We start from the raw sequence: 26,390 nt of genomic DNA, 5'->3' as shown, positions 1-26,390 counted from the left end.
ACACATATTATCATTATTGGCTGAACTGGTCACATCTACGTGTGTATCGTGTGACGAAGAACATGTAGAAATAGAGTGAGATACTAGTAGTAGAGCAATACTGAACGACTAGTTCGATGCATAGGCGTAGTTATACTATATGTATATCTAAGGTAGGTAATTTGTATACAGTAGCAGTATTACAATTAAATATAACTTTGATGTTTCCTTACCTTATAAATCTTCTGACGAGCTTCTGTGATACTCGTTGCCTTCAGAATTTGTTTTTACTACGTTCAAATTTCAATTGTCCATTGTAGTTTCTAATACGAAAATTATCTATCTCGTAATATTTTTTTGAAGTGAACATCATTTGGTTATAATATTGTGAACTGTAATACTACTGAAACGAAATATATGAAAACAAATATTAAATGTTAAATCGTAATTGAAAATTGTATTATATCGTTTGATGCTCAATCAGACTGCTCTGAAAAAACTAATGCGAAGAAAAAAACGACGAAATGTAAAATATACGTAAATATATTATCATCGTATTCATACTTTGAACGCATTTTTGACAACTTTCCCATCGACATTTATTTGTTCCTTGGAAGACACTATGAAAGATTCTACATGATTTTTTCATTTCCAGGCCATGCTAAAAATAGGGATTTTTGAACATACTCCTTTGCAATTTTTGGGTTTTAACAGCATCTTCCGTATAACAATATTTTTTATTTCATAACTTTGATTTTGTTTTGTAGTTTCCTCCATTTGAAGGCTTCCCTGCATTTAAGTAATCACACAGCCCAACCTTTCTCACCTCTTTATCCAAACTCATACATCAATTTATTCAGGCACACAACTTCCTTCACTCTTATTAACGCTTCAGTTTCACTTTCAGTTGATGACAGTGCTACCACGTCTTTGTACTTCTTCTGAACATTGAGAGAACTTTGAGAAATCCTACGGTAATGTTACGAAAGGCGTATAAGATTAGCTACTAAACGAAACGTCTTCTATACTATTGTGGACGTATTGTTGCCCTGTGAACGTTTTTAATTACTAAACAAAATGTCTTTTGTACTTTTCTGAACGTACTGTTGCCTTGTGAACGTTTCAACAGTTCTGACACGAGAGAATCGAACGGTGAACCAGGTTATTTTTCATCCATGCTAAATTGGCGTATTTTAACATTGTATGAGAAAATTTATAGAAAATTTTATCATCTCGACAGTAAATGACATACTTTTAGGAAGTATACATTTATTTACAAATGATTGAAAACAGTGTGAGTTAGAATAGAGCTTGCACAACACATACGGTTCCTTTAGAAAAAAAATTGAAGAAAATTATACATTCACATCTAATAAAGAAATGTACACTCAATAATTTTAACATTGTATGAGAAAATTTATAGAAAATTTTATCATCTCGACAGTAAATGACATACTTTTAGGAAGTATACATATATTTACAAATGATTCAAAACAGTGCGAGTTAGAATAGAGCTTCCACAACACATACGGTTTCTTAAAAAAAAAAATTGAAGAAAATTATACATTCACATCTAATAAAGAAATGTACACTCAATAATTTTAACATTGTATGAGAAAATTTATAGAAAATTTTATCATCTCGACAGTAAATGACATACTTTTAGGAAGTATACATTTATTTACAAATGATTGAAAACAGTGAGAGTTAGAATAGAGCTTGCACAACACATACGGTTTCTTAAAAAAAAAAAATTGAAGAAAATTATACATTCACATCTAATAAAGAAATGTACACTCAATAACGTGTAATTGCCCAACAAAAGACAAACTACAGTAGGAGCTCGATTGACCAGTTTGCAATTATCCGGGGTGTCGGTTATCGAAGGTCTCGATTATCGAGGGTCTTTTATTTATAGTACTAACACCGTACGCTTATATCCTTCTCTTGGAATTAATGACACATTTGCGTTTATGCTTTATTGTATTCCGTTAACGTTCCACCGGATATATCGACTGTTGAAATTAGTGACACATTTGCGCTAATACTCGGGTCAGGGACCTCTTGTCACCACACTTAAAAACACAGATACAAGTATGTACAATATACACACACACATTCCATAATACATACTTGAGTTGCTTCGCTCGTTGCACATTATACGTACACGTGTATTCTCATGCTGCGAAAAGAAGGTACAAATTGTTTACATTGACGCTCCTGCGATCGCAAGCAAGAAGCTTAAGTATTAATTTAGGTATTACCGCTGAATTGACACGTTGCTCGTATTGAAAAACTGAATACAATTTAACATGCAATGTAATAATCATTAATATTTTGAAAATTATTTACAGCGAAAAGAACTAAGTTGTATTTATTAGAAATAATATAAATCCTCTTGTACTCAATTTGTAATCGATATAAAATGAAATAAGATATTTAGTATACGCTACGTCGCATAGTTGTTCAATGTAACGGTTGTGCCTGTTGTAATTTTAATATGACTTGTTTTTGTGTAAATTGTAATTATACAGAATTTATCCGGATAGAAATGAGTAACAGGTTGCTCGATAAGTTTTGTCGTTCGATAAAAAATGGAGCTATTAGGTTCGTCGTTTTATTTTTCTGAAAATTTCATGTAGATTTGTCGATTCGTTCGTATATTTACAGTTGTTCAAAATTGAAGTATCATAGTATTTTCTCACAATGGAAAAAAGCGACCAAACTTATCGAACAACCTAGTAATATTGCCTACCTTATCGTGTACCATTGTTGTGTCGTTTTCTTGTATTGTTTTACAGTCTCTCGACACGAGTATCGTCGATGATAAATTTCCTCTCGACCCCGGTACGTATAGTACCTCGCTTAATGAAACCATAATTGATCTGTTCACATCTCCTTTAACTTTGAATTTGATTGTTTCGCCTGAAATTTATTATAAATAACATAGTTCGCCTTCCTGAAATTTAACATCAGTGAACCATTTCAATTCGTTAACCATTTAGTTGGACGCACCTCTATCGAACAACCATACACGTAAATCTTGGATATTACTATTCGTACAGTTACCTACTGTAAACGCGTACGTTTTCTCGTCGTGTTCTGTTCTTCTTACAATGTTATTCGTCGATCTTCTCCACTGGACGTTTTTCGTTCTCGTGGTCTCGGTGCTTCTTTGTTTGCTACTTTCACAGTAGTTCAGTACCTTCTCGTGGTTCTGTTCCCTCTTGTGTGCTTCTCTGTCGCTCCCTTGGTATCAACTTTGGACCCGATGTGTCCAGGTTTGGGGCATTCGTAACACCTTCTGATGTTTGGCTTCCTTACGATGTGGACAGCTGTCTCTGTCTCTCTGCGGCGATTGTCCTTCCTTTGTATCTCCTCTCGTTCCTTTAATATCTCACATGCTTCTTCGAGTGACTTGTCTCTCTGTGCCTCGAGTATTTCGCGAATGTCTTTCTAGTAGTTGTTTACACCTCGCACCGTATAGTGTACTAACTCTCGTGGTGTCACCTCTAATCCGAGCGTTGTACATTTTGTCGCCAAGCTACGTGCACGTGCGATATAATCGTTAACGGTTTCCCTTTCTTTCATCTGCAGAAATGTTAGATCGTTACTAGAGCGTCTATTTTTTGGTCTTCTGCTGCACCCATGTATGCCTTCTTTATTTTTAGCCATAGATCGCGTGCGTTGTCCTCTCTTACGAATTGCAACGCCTGTTCCGCCATTGTCTTTTCTAATGCGTTTTCTTTCGGTTTTTCTTCTTTCATGGACTCAATTGTTCTTCGTATACTCACTGTGGCCTCCATTTTCATGGCCCAGACTAAATAATTGTTACAACGGAATTGCTGGCAATGGTGCCACGTGTATTCTTTGTTGGATTTTTTTTTTGCACGTAATCGATCAAAATCACAGATCACTGTTACCAGATTGTTGGAATTAATGACACATTCGCGGTAATGCTTTATTGTATCAACGTTCCACTGGGTGCATCGACTGTTGAGATTAGTAACACATTCGCGCTAATACTGCCGGTGAGGACCTCTCGTTGCCATACTTATAAACACACACACACATATGCACAATATACACACTCTCTGTGATACATACTTGAGCTGCTTCGTTCGTTATACATGATACGTAAGCATCTACAATTCTACACCTTCTTTCAAACTTTCTCGTTATTATTTATGCGTTAGATACATTACTCTTGATACGTATCGAGTTTAATTTTAAGTAAATATTCGAGACGTAACAATTAGTTCGAAAAGAAAGCGTGTATTAATTTCGACGATGAAAAAATGAAGGTGTTAACAAGGATTGATTCGGGCGAATCATTAAAATCCATTGCAAGTGATTTTGGTGGTAATGAATCAACAGTCGGAGTTTGGGAAAAAATGTGAACAGAGAAATGGAAAATCATTTTATAGAAATGATCAGTTGTTAGACAAGTTCGAACAAGATAACTACGAAAACAGTTATTAATGAAGATAGTGAAGATCTTTTCATATGGTTTTTTGAACAAAGATGTCCTATTTTGCAAGTCAAGGCTTTAGAATTTTACAAAGCAATGCATCCTAATACGAAAAAGTTTAATGCGAGTAAAGGCTGGCTTGATAAATTTAAACGTCGATGTAATATTCATTAGTTTTCAATGCGAGGTGAAAAGTTTCTTGCAGATCAACCAACATCACAACGATACATGAAAATAAACATTTGAGGAGATCATATTCTTCGGGGTACCATAAATTGCATTACCTCAGGATATTATAAATTGCTGTCGTCAAAAATGTTGGCTTTGAAATTAGAAAAAAGTGCTTTGAGTCACATGAAAAGTAAAGAACCAGTGATTATTTTAACGTGTCCTAATAATGCATCAGCAAATCGTAAATTTTCTCTGTTTATAATTGACAAGTTGTAAATTTCAGAGCACTTAAACGTGTGAATAAAAATTTTATAACCTATACATCGAGATGTTTTGGAAACTATTAATAAAAATTATGAACGTGATTTGCTGGTACACTTTCTTTCACATAATTTTCTGGCATCCATAAATGCCTGGTAAACAAATAAACTGGTTTTACTAGATATCGCAGAAATCGTCAAAATACTTTGTTTCATTCATTATTATATATATTTCTGTATTGTATACAGTTCAAAATTTTAGTGTCTTACATTTCCACTCTATCTTATAATTCTACCTCTTCCTCTACTAATTTAAATTATTTATCAAGACGGCCCAATTTAGGTTACAGTCCATACAAAGCAACCGTATGCTATACAGTGTTATTGGATTTGAATTTCATATCTTAAAAAATAAGAACGCAGTAATTGAAACATTAATAGCATACATATCGAACAAGCAAAACGAAAACAGAAATTATTTCATCTAACCATCGAGAATTTAAAACATAATATCAGGAGTTAAAATAACTGTGAATAACGGTATTATAAATGCATGCTTCCATACAGGTACAGTTACTCACGAAAGTATCCACCCACCGCGTACATATAACACACTTTACATTAGCGGTCGTCAATCTGTCGCTGGGAGCAACGAATTTAGTCGCTCGCGTTAACTTAACCGCGTAACCATCGCGTTCGAGTTAACTCATGTAACACAATCATCAGACAAACAAGTGAAACTATACTTAGTAATTAAATTAATAAAGTGTAGAACGAAACGAGGGATGTAAAATTTATACTAGATATTTTAAATATATTTTCATAACTGCGTATTCAGAGCTGTCATGTATTGAAAATTTGGAAATATAAACAAAATGCATTCAAATTCCGAATAATGTGCACGCAGATAGATGTGCTCGTTTTTCTTTCTTTGACACTCGGTTATCTCTACCAAAGATTAATTTTTCTAACGAATATAACGAATATTCTGTAGATAAATCGATATATTCTGTGTTTTCATTGAGTTATGGTACCAAAATTAAAATTTAATTAAAAGGTTTGTCCGAGAAGAATAAATTGATGTGTAACCTTAAACGTGAACAAGTTTATCTTGAAAATATGTTTTTAGAAACGGTGGACATAAAATATCGGAAACGAACGATTTTCTTCAAAATTTTTGTTTATGCATTTAAAAAAATTAGCCGGGCTGTGTCGCAGGCAGATTTAAACAAAAGATTTGTAACAAAAAGAAAGAAAATATCGGTATTTAAGGTTCGAAAAGAGTCGATTTTTAACTCGTTTCAATTTCGAGGCATAGTTGTAACCTTGAATCAAAATAGGGGAAAAAGTTGATAAGGATGTGCTTAAAATGAACAAATTCAACATAGTGTTCAATTTATTTCATTTCTTTTTTTATAGGCTTTGATGTAAATATATTCAGCTGCATTGAACAACACTTTCGAGAAGATGGTCTCTACCCTCGAAAATGAAGCTAATAGCTCTTAAGTTCATTATTCGCTGAAGACGTGAAAGTATAATACATCTTTCGTTGACTGCTTTCCAACTGCCATTTGCTTGCACCACCGACAAAACTAGCCCCAACTATGCATAATAGGTTAAAACTGATTAAAATGATTAATTTCTTGTAATTAAGTATATCTGAAATAAAAATCAACGAGCGACTTAAATAAACCATGATTTCAATTTCTAATGGTTCACGCATAAAATATTAGTATTTTCGCGCTCAGAACCGTCTAATAAAGGCGATCGAACCGGAGAAACGACATTTTGGCACTTTCCACCTTTCTCGTTTCTATGTTAATTTCCAATTAACCTCTCCAAGCGAGGTATCCATAACTCTATTCAGAGATGTCTATATTCGCTGCATCGGAAGTGATCTCAGGACAAAATTAGATTTCGCCACTTCATCGGTCCGTAAGATATGCAATAAGACGTGTATGTCTAACGTGCGTTACTCGTGGATTCGCGCCAGGATAAGATTTATTGGCGAATCGCGCGACACTACTTAATGCGACGCTTTGAGCTTCTGATAGTTTCCCGCCTCGCTGTACCTCCGATAGATCTAGCCCCGCGACACCTACCGACTTGACTACTCGCCGCAAGGAATGATAATAGAACAATTAGGTGACATCGCTCCGACTGCTGCAACATGGACCAACGTTTAAGACGTTGATATGTTGCGTTCAATGAGTAGAACGTTCTACTCGGGTTACGGGATATCTCGTTCCTGCACTTGCCTAAAATTGCTCGTCGAGTGCTTAGCTATTGGCAGTGAGTCGAAAATAAATACGAGGGTAATTCCAGAAGTACCTGGCTAAAGCTTGAGTTTGAAGGTTGACGACGCTACGTTGTTTGGTATTTGTTTGGCAGTGACAAATAAACAAGTCACTATTCACCAATAGTGAATGCTGTCAGTAAATTTGTAAACATGGACAAAATTGGTTATCCTTATGCGATACAATGCTTTCACTCAAAAGGCTCCACTCCAACCGATATCAAAGCAGAGGTGAATTCTAGTCTGGGGGAGTCTGCTCCTTCATTTACAATAGTAAAATATTGGGTGGCAGAGTTTAAACGAGGCAGTACCAACTCTCAAGACGAACATCGCAGTGATGTGACTACACCTGAAACGATGACCAAAATCCATAAAATGGTATTGGATGAACGTCGACTGAAAGTGCACGAGCCAGCAGACATGGTAGGCATATCAAGAAGTGCTGTACATTGCATATTGACTGAAAATTTGGACATGAGAAAGCTGTGCGCAAGATGGGTGACGTGATTACTCGCAATGGAACAAAACAAAACAAAATGGGTCAAATCGTAACCATGAATGAGACATGGGTACATCGCTTCACACCTGAGACGAAGGAACAGTCGAAACAATGGATTGAAATGGGTAAAGTGGCTCCAAAGAAGGCGAAGACAATTTCATCTGCAGGCAAGATCATGGCGTCAGTTTTTTGGAATGCACGTAGGATAATTATCATCGATTAACTTCAGAAAGGAAAAATAATCGTCGGCATGTATTGCGCGAACTTATTACAGGGTTTGAGTGATGAAATCAAGAGAAAGCGGTAGCATTTAGCGAAAAAGGTGGTTTTGTTGCATTAATTCACACATCCGTTATCGCGATGGTCAAAATCGATAATTTGAAGTTCGAATTTCTTCTTCACCTACCCTATTCGCTAGATTTAGCCCCCTCGGATTATTTTTTATTTCCAAACTCGAGAAAATGGCTCGGTGGTAAAAGATTCGCCGACAACAAAGAGGTGGAGTCTGCGGTTGGTAACTATTTTGCAGAGCTCGATGGTTCTCGATCTAAGAGAAGATTATATAAAGAAATAAAGATATTTTTTTCCAAATTTTTTGTGTTCTCTTTATTAAATCAGGTACTTCTGGGTATTGAATAATACTCTCGTTACATCAGGGTTGTTGTTAGTAAATCCGCAAATGGGAGAAGAATCTTAAGAACTGTGAAAGAGTAAACACGAGTCATCAAGATTATAAAACATGTGTGTGATGAAGTAACCTATTTGAGAAAAACAACGTCAGAAAGCAGGGTTGATATTCCTTGATATTTCTATGAGCTAAATTTTAGTGTTATTGTGCTTTGACTGGCAGTAATCTCTTACTAACGACTTGCTTGTGAGATGACGACTGAAATATTTCGGTATGATTCGAACATCCGAAGATGACTCCAAAGTAGAATTGTACCGAGTGTAAATATATTATTGGTAACAATAGGAGAGAGACATGACTTGGTTTATTTATAGACGTTTTGGTTATTCTTGTAAAATAAGTTACTAGATACAGTTAGCTTCGGAAGAAAACTTAACTTGCCAAATACAGGTGGACATCTTTTGATATTGGAAGGAAATTATGAAAAGATACTTATTTAAATATAAATTAATGTCTCACAATTTGAAGTCCGCGTGAAACGTGCGACCGTGAAAGTGTTAACAAGTTTAACGAAACGTGTGATTCATTTTTCATGAAAATGCTGTCTACCAATTGTGTGGATGAAGAAAACCATGAGCACTATGCTTGCAAAGATTCGGCGCAACTCTTTGCACAAATAAATGATCTTTTCTCGTAAGGTGGAAGACTTGGGCGAAGACCATTTCGCGTATCATACTAGATACCGTAAAAGTACTATTAAATAATTTTCGAGTATGCTCAACAAAGTATTCGAGGACTTAACAAATTGTAGCAGACATTTTTACTCTGGTCTCACAAAAATGAACGGTGGTAGAGGTGCTCCACCAAACTATCTGATTGGTGGCTAATTACACGTGCTGTTTTCTTCAATACATTTTCATTAATGAAGATTTTATCATTGCTGCAAAAGGTGGTCATTTTTTACAATACCTTTATTTTTAATTTAGCATTAATCGTGTAAAAACATTACGATTAGTTAAAATTATAATGTTTCTCATATTTTTCATTATACTCAATGTATTATACTTGTAATATAACTTACAGAACGACTAGATACTTTAAAGTTGCTCATCGATACGTGTCATACAACTAGAAACGAATCGTTCATCTTCTGAAACTCGAATAGATATATCAATTGTCTTCATTTGACACTCTAACAATACTCGTATTATTTGAATTCCAGGTAAAGTATTCGAATATTTGGTCCGACAGTGATTCGTTTGTATCTAAAAGAGACATTTTGAATGAGAATGACTTTGAACGAGCCATTATTGACCGTCGCGTTCTTTATGCTCGCGAAATCATATTCAGCGCCTAGCACTTATTGAAACCGATGCGTCTAACTTCATTCAACGCGCGTAGGGTAATGATGCCGCCCAGTTGATAAATGCAGAGGCTGAATGCAGACGGCAGCGAGCTGCCTATCTTCGTGCTCGATATTGCGTTTCAATGGTCGTGACATCGATCGTGCTGTGAGCAACTGCTCAAAGGGACGATTCTCGGAAATGACCAGATTCGCGCGATCCGATTCTCGTGACGCGATTCTGTGTCTTCGAATACGATAACGGAACCATTGTTCTGGATTGTTGTTACAGAGTTGCGTCTAGAAATTGCAGCTGTTACTCAATAAAATGTGCGTGTTGCATCTTTGAACTTTTTGGCCTCGAACGTTTAGATTGCCGATCGGAACACTTCTGGTGTTATTGCACAATGCGATCCTAACGAGGTGGGGCAATGATTTTAACTATAGAAAATTTTTTCTTCGTTCATCTCTCTATGGGGAGGGAGGTGGTGGTTGAAATAATATTAGTAATTTTATTGTGGAATAAAACTTTTGGTACGTGTGTACTTTTGTGTGTGTGTACTAAGTTAAATATATTAATATTTTAGTTTATATATATCAATGTTTTTCGGTCATATATACTAAATCATGTATTCTAAAGTAAAATTCCAAGTATTATTTTATCGTTCTTCGTATAGTAATGAACAAAGGATAATCTCCTTGAGGGTAGACTTCTACTGATAACATGCACTTGCTGCAACGATCCTCTCACTTTTAATGATATCCCTAAAAGTTTCTTAGCGTAAATTTGTCGAGATTCTGTGTCACGTTTGGTTTAATTGCGTCAATAAAGTCTCCTTCCGTGTAATTTGGTTTTAATTTTGGAGAATAAAAAAGTAGTCTTTGGAACAAGGAAATTTGGAGAGGGACCATAGGAATTTTTGTTTCGCTGAAAAATTCTTAAATCGAAAGGGCCTCGCGCAAAAACCTCAAATGATTAATTGGTTGAAAGAATTATTTCAAACACCTGAGCAGGTGTTTCTCCATTACGAACCGTTGAAACGTATCCCGGACATGTATCATTTTTGACAGATTCTCGATCATCTTTAAATCTGTGAATTTATTGATAAACCATTTCTTGGCTCAAGACAAGTACACAACTTGTTTTACGGTTTTCTTCAAACTATATTTTTCAATCTGGTCGACACGAAATCTCTGGACTTGTTACCAGGACTCACTAAACTGCGTCTATATTGTACAACAAAACACGTTACACGGTTAAGTTATATAGCTTATTAGAGACCAAAAAAGCGAAATGTCATGTAACGTAATATTACACAACACTTTTGACAAAAGATCCAAGTAGATCACGTTTCATAGTCTGATCAACGAGTCGACGAAAATAATATTCCATGGTAATATTATCTTTACCATGGAAACATTTTTTCATCATATTTTTGTTAAATTTTAAAAGATGGCTTTGCATCTTAGCCCGGAATGTCGATATAAATTAAACGTTTACCTTCTTGCTTTTATAACCAAAAATTGAAATCGTATCAATCCCGGTTCAATTTTGACAAAAGGCAAGTTGAAAAAGCGTTCAAAATTATATTCCCTCTATTTGTACCTAGTGGAACAATTTTCAGAATATTTCTCTCTCCAAATTGTATAAATACCTCGCGGAAGCGAGAATAAGAAAGCGCGCGAACGCAGAATCGTTCGGAACCGTTCTCCGCGTTCCCGATTATTTTCGTCTCGAATATTTCGAACGCATTGTCGCCGTCCATTTCGCCGGGAGCGAGCACTTAAAACGATCGATGTTTCTTTCTTTTTTTTTTTTTTTCTTTTTCATTGGCACCACAAAACGACTCGTTTTCTCGCCGAGGCCGTTTCTCTGCTGCGAGGGAATAAAAGAAACGGGTGGTCCAGGTCGAAAAATTGCAATGACCATCGGGTTAAAAAAAAAAAAAAAAAAGATCAATGCAACGCGATTGACACGAGTCAGTGCACGTTGGGACACGGCATCGTATTCATCGATATAAATGCTGAACGACGATGGGGGACGCGGCTGGTTTGAGGCTGCATCAAAAAGTTCAATCGACGGATGCGCAGCGATGAATTGGTAATGCACCCATCCGGAGCTTCGGGGCCAATTTTGTCGATGAGAAAGGGAGAGAGGAGGAGAAAGAGTGCGGCATCGAATACAGGGACCAGTGAGACAGAGAGAAACAGAAGACGAAGAGACGCAGGGCTTTCCTGGCATGAAGCACGATGTCCCTCTAGTAGCAATTACCAAGCATTCATGCCATGGAAACGTCTCTCTCTTTCTCTCTCTCTCTCTCTCTCTCCCTTTTGCACTATTGTCACGCCTCCCCTTTCTCTATGGCTACGTTCGTGTAATCAAAAATGAAGTGTACAGCTTGACCCGAAATGTCACTCCATCGGATTTCGTCAAGAGAAAGAAATGGGACTAGCTAGTATTATACATACGACGGTAGTTCCAGAAGTACCTGACTTGACAAAGAAAACACAACAAATTTGGGAAAAAGTATTGTTGTCCTCGTGCGGTATATTAAAGTATATTTAATGATATTATATATCACAATGATAATAGTGTTAGATGTAGTGTCAGTGGTTAGTTTCGCTTGGTACGTCTTTTAATTGTCTCGTCTTATCGTCTTTTCAGTCATACTGTCCGCGACACACTCTTCGGACATACTCTCGTCGTCATACTTTGTCATACTATCCCATACTGCGTTCTTCTCGCGCTCTATATAGTCATTCCCATTCATTCTCTTTCATTCCAATCCTCAGTCTCTCTCACTTCAGACATTCGGTCACGTTCGGCCATCCTAATCGTTCGTCTTTCCCAAACACTCTTCACTTTCTCCGAACCACATGTATTCCCTTCCATCCCCATGCATTCTCACGCTCGGTCGTCGCACAAGACCCCCTGTAAAGGATACTCGTGCCTTCCAGGAAAGCTAGCGGGCCGATCGGCGCCAAATGTTTACTTTAACTCGAGTCCAACCGCGCACGTTACCTTGTTTAGGCCTACGCTCGAAGCAGGCCTAAGCGGACGCCGAAAATCCGATACTACAGTATCTTTATCGATATACTTTCCCCAACGATGTTCAATAGCTCCGATATCTTATTTATAGCGAGAATCATTGAGCTCTGCAAAATAGCTATCAACCGCAGACTCAACCTCTTCATTGTTGGCAAATCTTTTACCATCGAGTCATTTCTTCAACTTTGGAAACGGAGGAAGTGATTCGTACTTCAACTCATTGATTTTGACCATTGCTGCCGTTTTTGCTTGATTTCAACGCTCAAACGCTGCAATAAGTTCGCGTAATACTTGCTGTTGATTGTTTTTCCTTTCTGAAGATAATCTGACGCCATGATCTTGTCTGCAGACGGTTCCTTCGTCTCACGTACGAAGCGATGGACCCATGTTTCATCCATGGTTACGATTCGACGCAAACGTTCGGTTTTATTGCTGTGAAATCTTGTCAAACACTCGGTCGAAACATCCTCACGACGCTGTTTTTCTTCCATTGCGAGTAATCGCGTCACCCATCTTGCGCACAGCTTGATCATGTCCAAATTTTCAGTCAATATGCGATGTACAGCACTTTTTGATATGCCTACCATGTCTGCTGGCTCGTGCACTTTCAATCGACGTTCATCCGATACCATTTTGTGGATTTTGGTCACCATTTCAGGTGTAGTCATCTCATTTGGTCGACCATTGTGATGTTTGTCTTCACAGCTCGTACTGCCTCGTTTAAACTCTGCCACCCAATATTTTACTATTGTAAATGAAGAAGCAAACTCACCCAAATTAGAATCTAGCTTTGATATCAGTTGGGGTCTTTCAGATAAAAGTATTGTATCATATAACGATAACCAATTGTTTCCATATTTTCAAATTCACTGAACGCGTTCACTATTGGTAGCTGTCAAATAAATACTCCCTTAGTCATTCTTTTCAAGAACTATTGCCATCTATACTTTAGGTCGGGTATTTCTAGAACCACCCTGGTACATATCCAGAGTGCAGAGACGCCTTACATTGGAATTTATAATATCCCCGTTGTGTATAATGTCACGAGACACTATCCGGGATAAGGAATGTTTATCCTGTTGACGAGAAAATGTGTCGTGCCAGAAAGTTGCTACGGAGTTGCGATTTTTATTCTTTTTATTAACTCTGCTGTGATCTGCACGCATAGGGGGTGATTCAATTAAATTGAACATAGTTATTTCTGTTATTGGAGTAAATGTGTCAGTAGTCGGCCAGTAATTAGCCTCTTCAAAAATAAATATGTGATTGAGAAGTAATAATAAAATCGCATAAGATAAAATATGCTAGTGGTCAATTTATACCTCTACTTTCGGTATATACAGTTTCATGTCCTTAATAATAATACTGTGAAGTACAAAAATTCTTGTTCCGGCGGCGATTGACCAACTGATGGTCACGTGGTGAAATTTCAATGAATTTAGTAACAGAAACAAGGATCCAAAATAGTGTTTATCGTTAATAAACGCAAGTTTTTAATATTAATATCTTACATGGGTAATTAGTAATATTTAAATGAAAGGTTTGCGAGGTTAGAATAGTATTAAGCGGTTAATATATACGGTTTTCGGTAGGGCCAATTATTAATGAAAATATAAGCAAAACTAATATTTTCTAGTGGATTGAATCTAATAATACATAGTTTGTCGCTAATAAATTGAATATTTCAAATTTTCGGATGAATGCATTATTTGAAATTTTAAAACGCAAATATGAATCGAAAGCTGATCGGAAAATGAAAACGATTCGTGCAAATTTAACTGAAAGTCAAAATATTCACAAGACAGAGTAATTTGGAAAGGAAAATAAAGATCCGAATTACGTTCGATCTTCAAATATTATAAGTAACGAAAGAATGGATGACAAATTAACGTTCATTTTCTATAGTGCGATGTTGTTCGCATTGGGGTGAGTTCAATGACCTTATATCGTGATCTTGAGATGACTTTAATGATTAAAAAATAAATTGGAATTTAAAGATTACAGAAACGGTGTAAATTACATTATTTTAGTGCAACTCCTCGAAGTGTCGACCACCTACATCGATACATTCTTGTACACGATAAGAGTAGTTCTTACTTGAAATTATTTTAAATTTCAACTCATTTTTAAATTGTCAAGTTCATTTCAAACTTATGATATTATAGCTCATTGAATTTGTCTCGATGCAAACAACATAATCGCACTACGAAAAATAAATGTTAATGTGAAAAAAATGTCGATGACCATGAAAAAATCATTGAAATGACCTTGGTAGAACAATAGATTCTAGTAGATTCTTTGCTACCAATAGATGTACACTTCGAAACCATTTAAATAGCACTTTCTCATTTTTTTCTTACCATTCATAATAACCGAAATAACTTAGATGTTCAATTTAAGTGAATCACCCTGCATATACTTACCTCATAGTCAAGAGTATCCCACCGTGACATCTTCGCTCGCAAAGGCATGCTTCACAGCCCGTGGAAAGTTATTTCCTCAAACAAGTTGGCGATAGCCCGTACGGGTATCGAGTTAGACATGCCTGTTTTAGCATATCGAGTCACTATGACCCGCAGGAGTACAAATGTACACCACGACTGAGGGAAAGTGATCGTCAAAACATTGCTTTATAGAATGTAGCTTGTTTCGCAGTGGCAAAAAAGAAAAAGAACTGTCACAGAGTTATGTAACAAAAGTCTCTGAAAAACAATCTTTTCGGAGATGTCAGCCTTATTTCATTTCAATGCTCTTTAAGATCTCGGTCTTGTTCAAGATCTTCAATTTCTTCTAAAGTATATAAATTAGTTCGTACAGCTAACAGAGTATGAAATAGTTTCGACTTCGACGAGAATATTACAGGTTTGTTCATTTTTCAACGATAAATTCTGCTGATTTGATTCTCAAACGAATATTTTCTTGAAGAATAATTATGGAGCTTTTGCTATTTTTCAATCGAAAAATTACTTGCTCGATACTTTTATGTGCATGATTTGGAGTCATTTTTATTTGAATACTCGCTTAGATATTCATTTAAATTCTCACTTGAATCTTCCTTTGAATCGTTGGAAGAGTTATATTTATTTATAGATATCAGAATTGTCACTGTTACTTGAAACTCTCCTTCGCGTTTCGTTTGCGTACTATAAACTGAAGGACACGACGAACATCTTTCAGAATACTGTAAAACATACAAATTAACAGCCTCACCAAAACTTCATCTTAATTCACCGTGAATAAAATTTATTTTAAGTTTTTCCGCAATTGTTATGTATTCCATACTTAATTTACAATAATGTAATAATTGCGTAAATGTCGTTAACCATACAATATCTCCTGAACTACTTCCGTTTTGATATGTAGCTCTCCAATCAAATAGAAGCAACCAGTAACTGTGTTTACATACATATACAAATGAATACAAGTTTCTGCAAAACCAAAACAAATGTGAAATATGAACATTAAATAGAAAGAAATATCGAAACATCTTAGATTTTGGACTTTATTTCATATATGTCTCGTAAAGTATCTTAAAAGATAGAGATTTTACAAAACAAAAAAATATTCCAAATGTTGTGGACCTAACCTTCCCCTAATGGATAAACTAATCTAACCAACAATCAATTTTTACGGTTACAATACTGAATGTCTGAAAAAATATCTTGTATGCAGTATGCATGGTTTGTTTTAACTAACTGCCATTTATTTCTCGCCTTATAATTTGCATCTATTATTTTATTAGTTACCACATCTCCTGTCGTGTCAAATGATAACAAACATCTGTGTGTTTTGTTTCTTTATATTGTGTTGGACTTTTAACAATTTTGTCTCCGTTTTAACTATCGTTACGTAATCGTTACTATCCTTTAACTATCGTTAAGTAATGTAACTGGAAAGTCCTTACATCTGTTCAGTTTCTCTAGCAGTTAACTTGTGTACACCACTTCTCTTGCTTCGTTGGACAGGGTCACGTACACATATTCGACCTCAGTACTGGACAGAGTAATGTACCGTTGCTCTCACGATTCCCAACTGATCGTTCTTCCGGTCAACAGGTGTATGTACGTAGGCCGTATATAATCACCTGTTATTTTCATTTGTGGCCTAGTCTGCATTAGCGTAACCTACAAGATTAAAATTACATTTTTTATGTGGAACTGAATACTTAGCAATGCCCCACAAGTATCTTTTCATCCTCTGCCAATGTTTCTTCGTACAGCAAGAACTATATTGACCCAAAACGTTCGCTGCATGGGCAATATCCGGCCTAGTGCAATACAGCCAGATACATTAGTGGTCCCACCAGTTGCTGATAGGGTAAGTTCGGTGAATTCACTTTCTCATTTTTGGCTGGCTTTCGCAATTTCCTGTTCGGATTCAATGGGGTGATGGCGGGTTTCCAATTCTTCATTCTGAATTTTTTTAAAACGGCACTGTACGTTCTCGACTAATTGTGATTTTCTCTTCGTCCTGAGTTATTTTCATTCGTAAGCATTCTTTCAGTTTTCCAAGATCTTTTATTTTGCATTTACGAAAACGTATTTCCTTCATTCTATTTTTTATTTTCCCTCCTTCCAAATCCCACTTTCATCATTCTTCGATTTATTTCATCGTGCTACGCTTTGAACGTTTCCTTAAGTCGGTAGATGGTCTTTTTCAAACGACATACTTTGTCCTTCTGCAATTCACAAACGAAGCTTTCCGGTTGTTTCGTCTGCACTTCATCGTGTAGTTTTACCTAAAGGAAAGCCATGGTTGCGTCTCAATGGTGTACGTTCAGATTCATCTCAACTGCTAATGAGAACAACATTCGCAAACATTTCACTACGACGGGTGACTACAGTCGTTCTTCACGAAATACCACTTTTATTGCGAAAGAAACTTCTTTTAGGTGTAAAATGTAAATCTAAACGATGACACCTGTCCGTGTATAATGTGTGACGTGGTATCACTATTGGCATGGTGCCTCGTTCAGTTGAGAGGACCTCCGCGTCGTAGTAAAAGGGTTAAAGTTGAATGTTTAACAACCAGTGAGAATGTTTCATGATAGTTGACAAAATTGCCATGCTGTTGAGTAAAGCTATTAACCACGAGTCTTGGTTTGTAGGTGTTGATGTTTTCATCGGTATTCCTTCTAATTTTCATCACCTGTTTGCATTCGATTACCTTTTCGTCTAGGTTTCTTTGTTTATTGAGAATTCGGATTTATTTTACAAAGCTTCTTTTCATTCCAAAGCGTTCTCATCTCGTAACACCTGCTCTGTGGTTCTGAAAGAGCGTGCATTGAATAACTTTTTCTCGTTACAGACATCTCGTATCTGCCAGCACAACGTTTGTGGATATTTAATGGTTGCTTCCCATAATCTTTCTGGATACTTACCATCAGTGTTGCTAACTGATTCTATTCTAGTATTTGCATTTTTATCCTCTTCTGCAAATTCATTGTCACCTTCCACAGTATTCTCTTTTTCAATCGCATGTTTGCCAACGAGATCTCGTATCTTCGGCTCGTTGGATAAGGGTACTAAATTAACTTGTACCTTAGTGCGATTCCAATCATACTTCGAATAAGTCTTCAGTATATACTATATCCTCAGTCTTGATAACTCTGTTGGTTTCGAAATCAAAAGCAGCATGGAATGTTTGTTAATCAAACGAATGTTAGACTCGTTGCCAAACCATTCCTAAGGTCTCTCGTGTCTTTCACTGACAGGTGTCTCAGTCTCCTACTAGCCAGAGCTGATGGCATTTTTAGACATAACTGACATTTCATCCAAATTTGGAGATTTCTTTTGATCCACTTAATAAATGTCACCAGTCTTCGTGTCAGTAGTTACTAAATGTAGTATAGTATTAAATTCGATTCTGTTTTTGATAGTGCAATATGTTTTATCGTGTGCTTTACAGCTCTTGTAATCGAATACTAGAATTAAGAGATTTACCCCCTAATACTAGAATTAGACTTTTTTCTTATTTTCTTAAAGTTCAAAGTGTTTAGAATGTTATGTCAAGAATATATTTCGAAATTCAAACATTTAGCGAAGTTGCAGCGATAAACAAACTTGTTTTACGTTTTTCTCAGAACTATATTTTTCAATCTGGCTGACACGAAATCTCCGGTACAACACATCCGATTTACTTCAAATTTTACAGAGATGTTTTGTATAGAATATTCTACAATGTAACGTACAATTTTTTTTAATATGTTAATTATTTAATTTTTTATAAACGTTTGAGTCGTTTCTTTTTGGATAAAAATGGTTATCTTTTCTTCAAACTTCGATCATTATCTACAATTATTAACATTTTAGAAAAATCGTACGCTACATTTTAGACAGTAGTCCCTAGTTTATGAATCGATAACAATTTTTTTTTATTTCAAACTTTCCAGTTCTTGTCAACTGTGGCGACCAACGAACAATGTTTTACCAGAAGGTGTTCTGGGAATAGCGAGTAACTTCGCCATTTTGTACGATTTTCATTTTCATAAAATTCCAAAATGAAGCTGAAAGTTATATTTACATTCTCTGAAAAAGACTAGGTTTTTCATTTAGTAATTACTTAGAAAAAAATTCGCAAAATTTACCCATTTTTTGACATCTCAAAGTGCTGTCCCCTCTTAAGCCCTTGTCAGTCATTTTGCTAATTGACAAAAGGTTTGCTGACAAATGCGATACGTACAGTGTTCCTTTAATCGTGTAATTTTGTTTCATCGACATTACTTTTCCTGTTGTGGTTCTTGAACTTTCCTTTTTTCTTTAACTCGGAGTAATTCGATTTAAAGTGTTCTGGTTCTTGCAGTCGCGACACGTAAGATACTCATTTTGTTGGTACCATCTATGCATTTTCCTTTTTTTTTTTTATTCTTACACATTGTCATTAATACCGATTCGATTTTTGATGTCATCATCCCTGTTAATTCAAGAAGGAAGTTCACGGAGAAACATTCGTTCATAAACGTAGTCAAACAGCACGAAGAGGTTAACCCATTCACGTTCCATTTTGCGGAACATTATTTTTTGAAATATATTTTTCCTAATAAATGTCTCTAGATTACATTCTTTTTTGGGATGCATAATCCGTTGGTTATTTGAGCGGATTAAATAGTAGTATATAAAAGTTACAGCCATTAGCCATGTAGGCGTGTCGGTCGCTCAATACCTAACCCAATTATACTAAACTGGATGGGAGATTGGAACCCCAATAGTTACGGATAATGAAAGCAATTTCATTAGAGCTTTTAAAAAATTTCGTTATAGTATTTACACATTGAAACTATAGAACAAGAATCGGAATATACGGAATAAGATAAAACGTTACATAACATTTTCGAATATAGTAAATGCTAAAAGTAAGTATCATCATTTGTCTAAACATTATAAATGTTTTAACTACAAATTGAGTTCAATTATTACTAAAGACTCGAATAAAATCGCCGATGAATATTTTAGTTATAAAAAAGTATATTAATCCGCTAATTGTTCATAGAAAATCACTTGTTCATCGTAATGTAATTTGATATAGTATATGAAAGAATTATTAAAGATTTGAATATATAAGAAGTTTTACAAGAATATGAGTGTCGTATTCGACCAATTACATATACTTTGGACAAATTGCATTATCAAATATGATAATGTTGCACTTTTATGTAAATTATTTTTTTTAAATACTGACGTATACATTTTTGTCCATTATGTTATTAATAAAAACTAATTCAACCGTTCACCTTACATTTTCACCTCCGCGTTTCATACTCGGTTTCGTATTTTTGATTTTGAATTCTTCATTCTTTTTTCGCCACACCATTCTTCGTCCATCCTATTGAGAAATGTTAAATTTAGCGTCATTATTAAAAACAGTATCATTCCATCAGGTATCTTCTTTTGAAACAAATTCTCTGGCAAAGTTTAATCTTTTGTTTCTATTAGCTTCATTCGCATATGATTTTCTCCGAGCAACTCGTCCATTATAACCACTTTTTTTTAATATTCTGCGTATTGTTCGTGGATCAACTTTCATACCAGTCTCTTGAAATAATTAAACAGCTAATTATTCATTATTTATAATAAAATATTGTATCATTTAATAAACGTTATACATTATATAAATATAGTTTACGCTTTTGTTAATTAGATCCTATGCAGTAATTTAATTTAGGACTGAATACTTCTTTTTCCTTAATCGTAGACAAAATTACAATAAAGTAAAAATTCTACGGTGTCCGAATATTAAAGTTACTCACAGTATGTATGATGATAACATTTATAATCCAATTATATAAGTTTATGATATTTTTTTCCTTATATACTTTTGCAGGGGACAATTTTTATGCATGTCACAATTTGTAAATATTATTTACAAATAATAGAACTTTTCACATACTTGTGTAAGCAACAATTATTATTACTTGTCATTTACAAAAGAGAAACAAAGTATCAAAATAACGTGAGTTAATTATTGAATTAGTCTCTAATTCTTCTGTTGCGTTTTTCGTGCATTTAGTGATTTAACCGTATTACAAATAACGAACTCCAATTGATTCATTTCGGACACACGGTACAGCACGAACTGTCCCACTCAAATTCCTTCGGAGCACAATTTCTGAATTAGTGGGACAGTGCCCAACGTGCCATCTCCTCCTATTCTTTCCATTCAGAAATCCATTCGATAATATCCAGCTTGCCGACTTGCTATTTACTTTCTCGACGAGATAAGAATCTCATAGTAAGTACGAGTAAAATATATTATTTTGGATTATACCTATGCGAGATATCGATGCTAGGAAATCCACTCGACAGAAAACTCGTTTTCTCGTAATATGTAGAGACAATCGTTGAATCAACGATACTGGAACAGATAAGAAATCGGGAATGTCGCTGCGCCGGCTACTTGACCCTTTCTTGTTTATTGCTATCGTTTGCACAAAGGTTTCCCTTGGTGTACCAATCGACATTGCTCGAAGTCGAATTGAACGCGGTCCGAAGCATGCTTCATTTATATCGCGTTGTTGTATGCGTATAAACGTCGATTGCACATGTTCACCCGTATACAGAGAGATTTCGACTTGATCCCATCATGCGTAGGCGAACGTTCCCAAGCATCAAGAATGACGGCCGAAATTGTAATCACGTGATTCGCGTACCCGCGGGTGCATACGAATTTCGAGCCGATTAACGCGTCGACTGTTTCGAAAGTGCGGCTGCGTGAACGCAGATACACCAGCTCGCCCTATCGATTTGAGATTTCCATCGTGGCCTGTGAAACGGGCCGACGAGACCGGTATTGATTTTTTTTTTTTCCTCACGATGAATTGTTGTCGTAAAAGCTTTCGATCTGCGCTTTGTAATCGAATCATTTCGATGATTCTGTACCCGATTCGAAACTACGAGCGGCATCCGTTACGTGTTCCATGGATGCGCGCGAATTACTGGTCAAATGCGAGATTGGAAAATTGCTAGGTAACTATTCGAACACCGGTCGTGCATTTTAAAACGATTCGATTGTTGGTGTTCCGTCCGGGGTAACGTTATTTGTTTTCTAACGCCAATGAAATTGACGCACGTTCATCTCTGTGGCGTGCTCCTTTCCAATTCGGGTGAGCGATGTTTTTCAAAGTTGAACGCAATTCTGACTCATTTTTTCTACGGATTTCTACCAAGTTCTTCCGCTTTAGAATTGAAACTTGAAGCGAAGCTTACGTTCGACCGTTCGAATATGCCCTCGAGAGCTTTGAGTAGAAAAAGCTCGGGAATTTATGGAACGTGTGTTTTTAACTTTCAAGGGTGTCCCAATCATCACCGGTCGATGTACTTTTTAAATAAAACTCTAACGGTTTGAGTAATCTTGATATTTTTTTTTTCTTTGAAAGTACTAACTTGGAAGTTAATAATTGAACATTTAATATTTGTTTTCATATATTTTGTTGTAGTAGTATTACATTTTATGTTCCATAAAAGCTCGCGAATTTATGGAACGTGTGTTTTTAACTTTGAAGGGTGTCCCAATCATCACCGGTCGATGTACTTTTTAAATAAAACTCAAACGGTTTGAGTAATCTTGATATTTTTTTTTTTTCTTTGAAAGTACTAACTTGGAAGTTAATAATTGAACATTTAATATTTGTTTTCATATATTTTGTTGTAGTAGTATTACATTTTATGTTCCATAAAAGCTCGCGAATTTATGGAACGTGTGTTTTTAACTTTGAAGGGTGTCCCAATCATCACCGGTCGATGTACTTTTTAAATAAAACTCAAACGGTTTGAGTAATCTTGATATTTTTTTTTTTTCTTTGAAAGTACTAACTTGGAAGTTAATAATTGAACATTTAATATTTGTTTTCATATATTTTGTTGTAGTAGTATTACAGTTCACAACATTATAACCAAATGATGTTTACTTCAAAAAAATATTATGAGATAGATAATTTACATATTAGAAACTACAGTGGACAATTTAAATTTAAACGTAGCAAATACAAATTCTGAAGGCAGTGAATATTACAGGATAATTTTTTCGAAAAAATCATCATCTTTTCGTGATATTTTGTAATACGTCTGAATAATTTGCACGCGTTCTTTCACTGCGTACTTTTCCATAATTAATTTCCCACCTGCCTAGATAACATGTGCACAAGTTTGAGGTTGATGGGTTTGACGTTTTAAAAATAGCGCGAAATTCAAACCGACCGGTCACGATTGGGACATCCTGTATAATACAAGGAGAGGACTAAGGGTATTCAGTCGCGTCTAAAACAAGATAATATGTTAAAATCAACAAGGTAATATGTAATAGGCGATCGGGCTTTATTTTCTGAGATATTCGTAAAAACTTCTTGTACTACACAGTTGAATTCTGTTCTATGGTATGTGTACGTCCAACAACTAACATATTTAATGGGTAAACGCAAATGAGTGATTGGGCCTCCCTACCGAGGGATTCTCTTAAAGAAATCTAATCCAGACTCACTCTGATTCGTTTTCAATGTATTATGTTCGTCCACGAAAAGAAGGCATAGCATGTTTACATCCTTGTTTCTCCTGTAGTCCATTGCCGCTCCTACAATCACAAGCAAGAATCGCCATTGGCCGAAGACAGTGACGAAGACCGAGTAAACACGAATTCGTAGCAAGATGCATTGGTGTATCGATGCAAGTATTCATAAACAAAATAATTTGCTTACAGTTTAGACACTAACGCTGATTTGACAAGTTCGATAAGCGGTTAATTTAATACGCGTAATATTAGTCGTTCAATTTAAACATTAATAGTTTGAAAATTGTTCATAGCGAAAAGAACGAATTTGTATTTATTAAAAATAATATAAATCTGCTTATACTTGTTTCTATCGAGGTAAATTCTATATGAGTACAATTTACACAAAAACGAGTCATGTTAGTATTAACACCAGTGCAACCTCTATGATTTTTAATGTAAGAAAATGTAAATGTCATATTTGTTTTAATTTTAGTACGACTTGTTTTTCTGTAAATTGTAATTATATAGAATTTATCTAGATGGAAATGAGTATAAGCGGAGTTATATTATTTTTAATAAATACAAGTTAGTTCTTTTCGCTACAAATAATTTTCAAAATATTAATGATTATTACGCATATTAAATTGCATTCATTTTTTCATTATGAGAAACTTATCGAATCAGTGATAGTATTTAAACAGGAACAAAATCATTCTGTTTCTTAATAATGTTAACACGTGAAGGCTACGCCAATGGCGTAGTATTTTCTCTCACTAGGTCTCGCTATAGTCGTCGTTGATCTTCGTCACTGTCTTCAGCCAATGACAATACAAAATATCAGTCCATTTAATATTAACTACATTGTTTTGTTAATTTTTCTTTGTACTTATTCTGATGTAAGATAAACTAAAATAAGATTAAGAGTATTGATTGAATTACAGGTGGTAAATTGTTAGGTGGACCCTAAATTTTGCTCCTATGTGTAATTAAAAAATTTACTCCTATTCGAGTAAATAGAATTGTCAATAAATCATATTTATCATTTTCATAATTAACATAATTTTATTACGATACCGATAGAAAATCACATACCGATAGAACCCTTACCTTTATTAAGTGATATTGTTTCTCATACTTGTAAAATAACCTAAAACACCTAAAAGAAATTGTGACGCAACTAAATATCAATTAGACATAGTTAATTAAATCAGTTAATTAAAACAGGAGGGGACAGATATTAAAAATCTGATAATTTCAAATCTGTTTGAAACAACGAATTGCTTTTACCAAAGTGAAATATATTTTCACTTCTCTCCCTTGATTTTGCTGTGCTGGTTATCGCTTTTCGAATCGTGATAACGTGTCATACGTTTCGTCACACGAACTGTTTTCGCAGCGTTGTCGAGAGCGACTCGAATCTTTTATAGTGCACATGCGAACGCCAGATCAAGCTTCACGCATCGCTAGGGTAGTTGTATAGAATTTCCCGTAGAATGTGCACAGCCCGTATGTGGAAGCGGCCCATATCGTTTCATTATCGATGCGTATATTCTAACGTGTGCGAAACCACTTCAGAGCAACCCTTATCAGCTTTTTATGTTACTATAGCTGAGAGCATTCAGGAACTTTTCTTGTCATTTTATAGTAGGTAATATCACTTGTACACGTTACTATGCGACACTGCGGTGTCGTCCTTAAAATTTCTCATATGATCGGCAAAATATCGTAGTAACATGTCAGTATGGTATGCTTGTAAAAATTTATGTTGTTATAAAACTTAACATGGCTGTCCATTTTTCTTCTTTTTTTTTATGGGAAATCAATATATCCATTTTACTCAACTCGAATAATTTTTAATAACTTTTAGTAGCCATTTCTGTCAAGTTTTCGACAAATAGTTCGTAGCCACTATCTTCGTTATATGAAGCTATTTGTATTTATTCTTTTACTTAAAATTTTACAATTTAATGTACACATTTGAATAAAAAGTGTGCACGATCACTTCGATAAAAGTATATACCATTTGATTTTCAGTTGAGAATTATTCGGTGGTTACATACGAAGTGTTAGATTTTATAATACAAATTGTTTGAAGCGGTTTTATTTGGAAAGGTTTTTATGTTTACGAATTTTTGAAGCATTCCTTCAAAGTTTATCATTTATTTTATTAGATCTGATCTTCATTTCTTCTATTTACGTAGCTAATCTTATTTTTACACAGTTTACGTTTCGATCTCATGTATTTGGCTGGATTATAGTTTACAGTTTCGCACAATTTCACAATAACAAACTCACGTCACGATCGTTAAGTTAAAACTGATAATTTTGTATATTTCAGTATATGCTTCTTATTTAATTAAATGATGTTCTACTTTGTTAGACTCATTTTATTCATATTGCTCATTACCTGGTTATTACTCCATAAAACAAAATGAAAACAAAACTGAAACCTCTTCGTTGCACAAGTCTTTGCCACACGCCTATAATTCTTTTCCTAAACTTACTTCTTTGTCCTGTATATACATCAGGGTCCAATTATACCACCAACAAAAACGTTTAAATTATTTCCAATTAGTCTCACGCGTATGAATTTATACACGAAAGGATCTGAAACTTTGAATAGCTCCTGAAAAGAAATCCATCAACTTCGAATGTAAAAAATAGACTGAAGTTTGCAAAGTTATAGTTATACGAGTTAACGTCGCATTAAATGGT

The 26,390-nt window shown here is 35.2% G+C and overlaps 2 protein-coding genes across 2 annotated transcripts in view; one reads left to right on the top strand and one right to left on the bottom strand.

Annotated features, from left to right (window-relative positions):
* LOC143155163 (uncharacterized) overlaps positions 1-26,390 on the top strand; it is a 78,563-nt gene that overhangs the window by 19,249 nt on the left and 32,924 nt on the right. The window lies entirely within an intron of this gene.
* On the bottom strand, positions 1,667-4,084 carry LOC143154780 (uncharacterized). The gene is made up of 3 exons (XM_076326744.1): positions 4,052-4,084; positions 2,995-3,998; positions 1,667-2,904 (listed from the first exon to the last, which is right to left on the bottom strand). The coding sequence occupies exons 1-2, from the start codon at positions 4,082-4,084 to the stop codon at positions 3,582-3,584; spliced, it is 450 nt and encodes a 149-aa protein (XP_076182859.1). The 3' UTR covers positions 1,667-2,904; positions 2,995-3,581.

The sequence above is a fragment of the Ptiloglossa arizonensis genome, chromosome 2 (assembly GCF_051014685.1).
Source record: "Ptiloglossa arizonensis isolate GNS036 chromosome 2, iyPtiAriz1_principal, whole genome shotgun sequence".
In the NCBI taxonomy this organism is placed as follows: domain Eukaryota; kingdom Metazoa; phylum Arthropoda; class Insecta; order Hymenoptera; family Colletidae; genus Ptiloglossa; species Ptiloglossa arizonensis.
The sequence above is the reverse complement of the archived record's forward strand: the minus strand, read 5'-3'. Positions and strand labels throughout refer to the sequence as shown.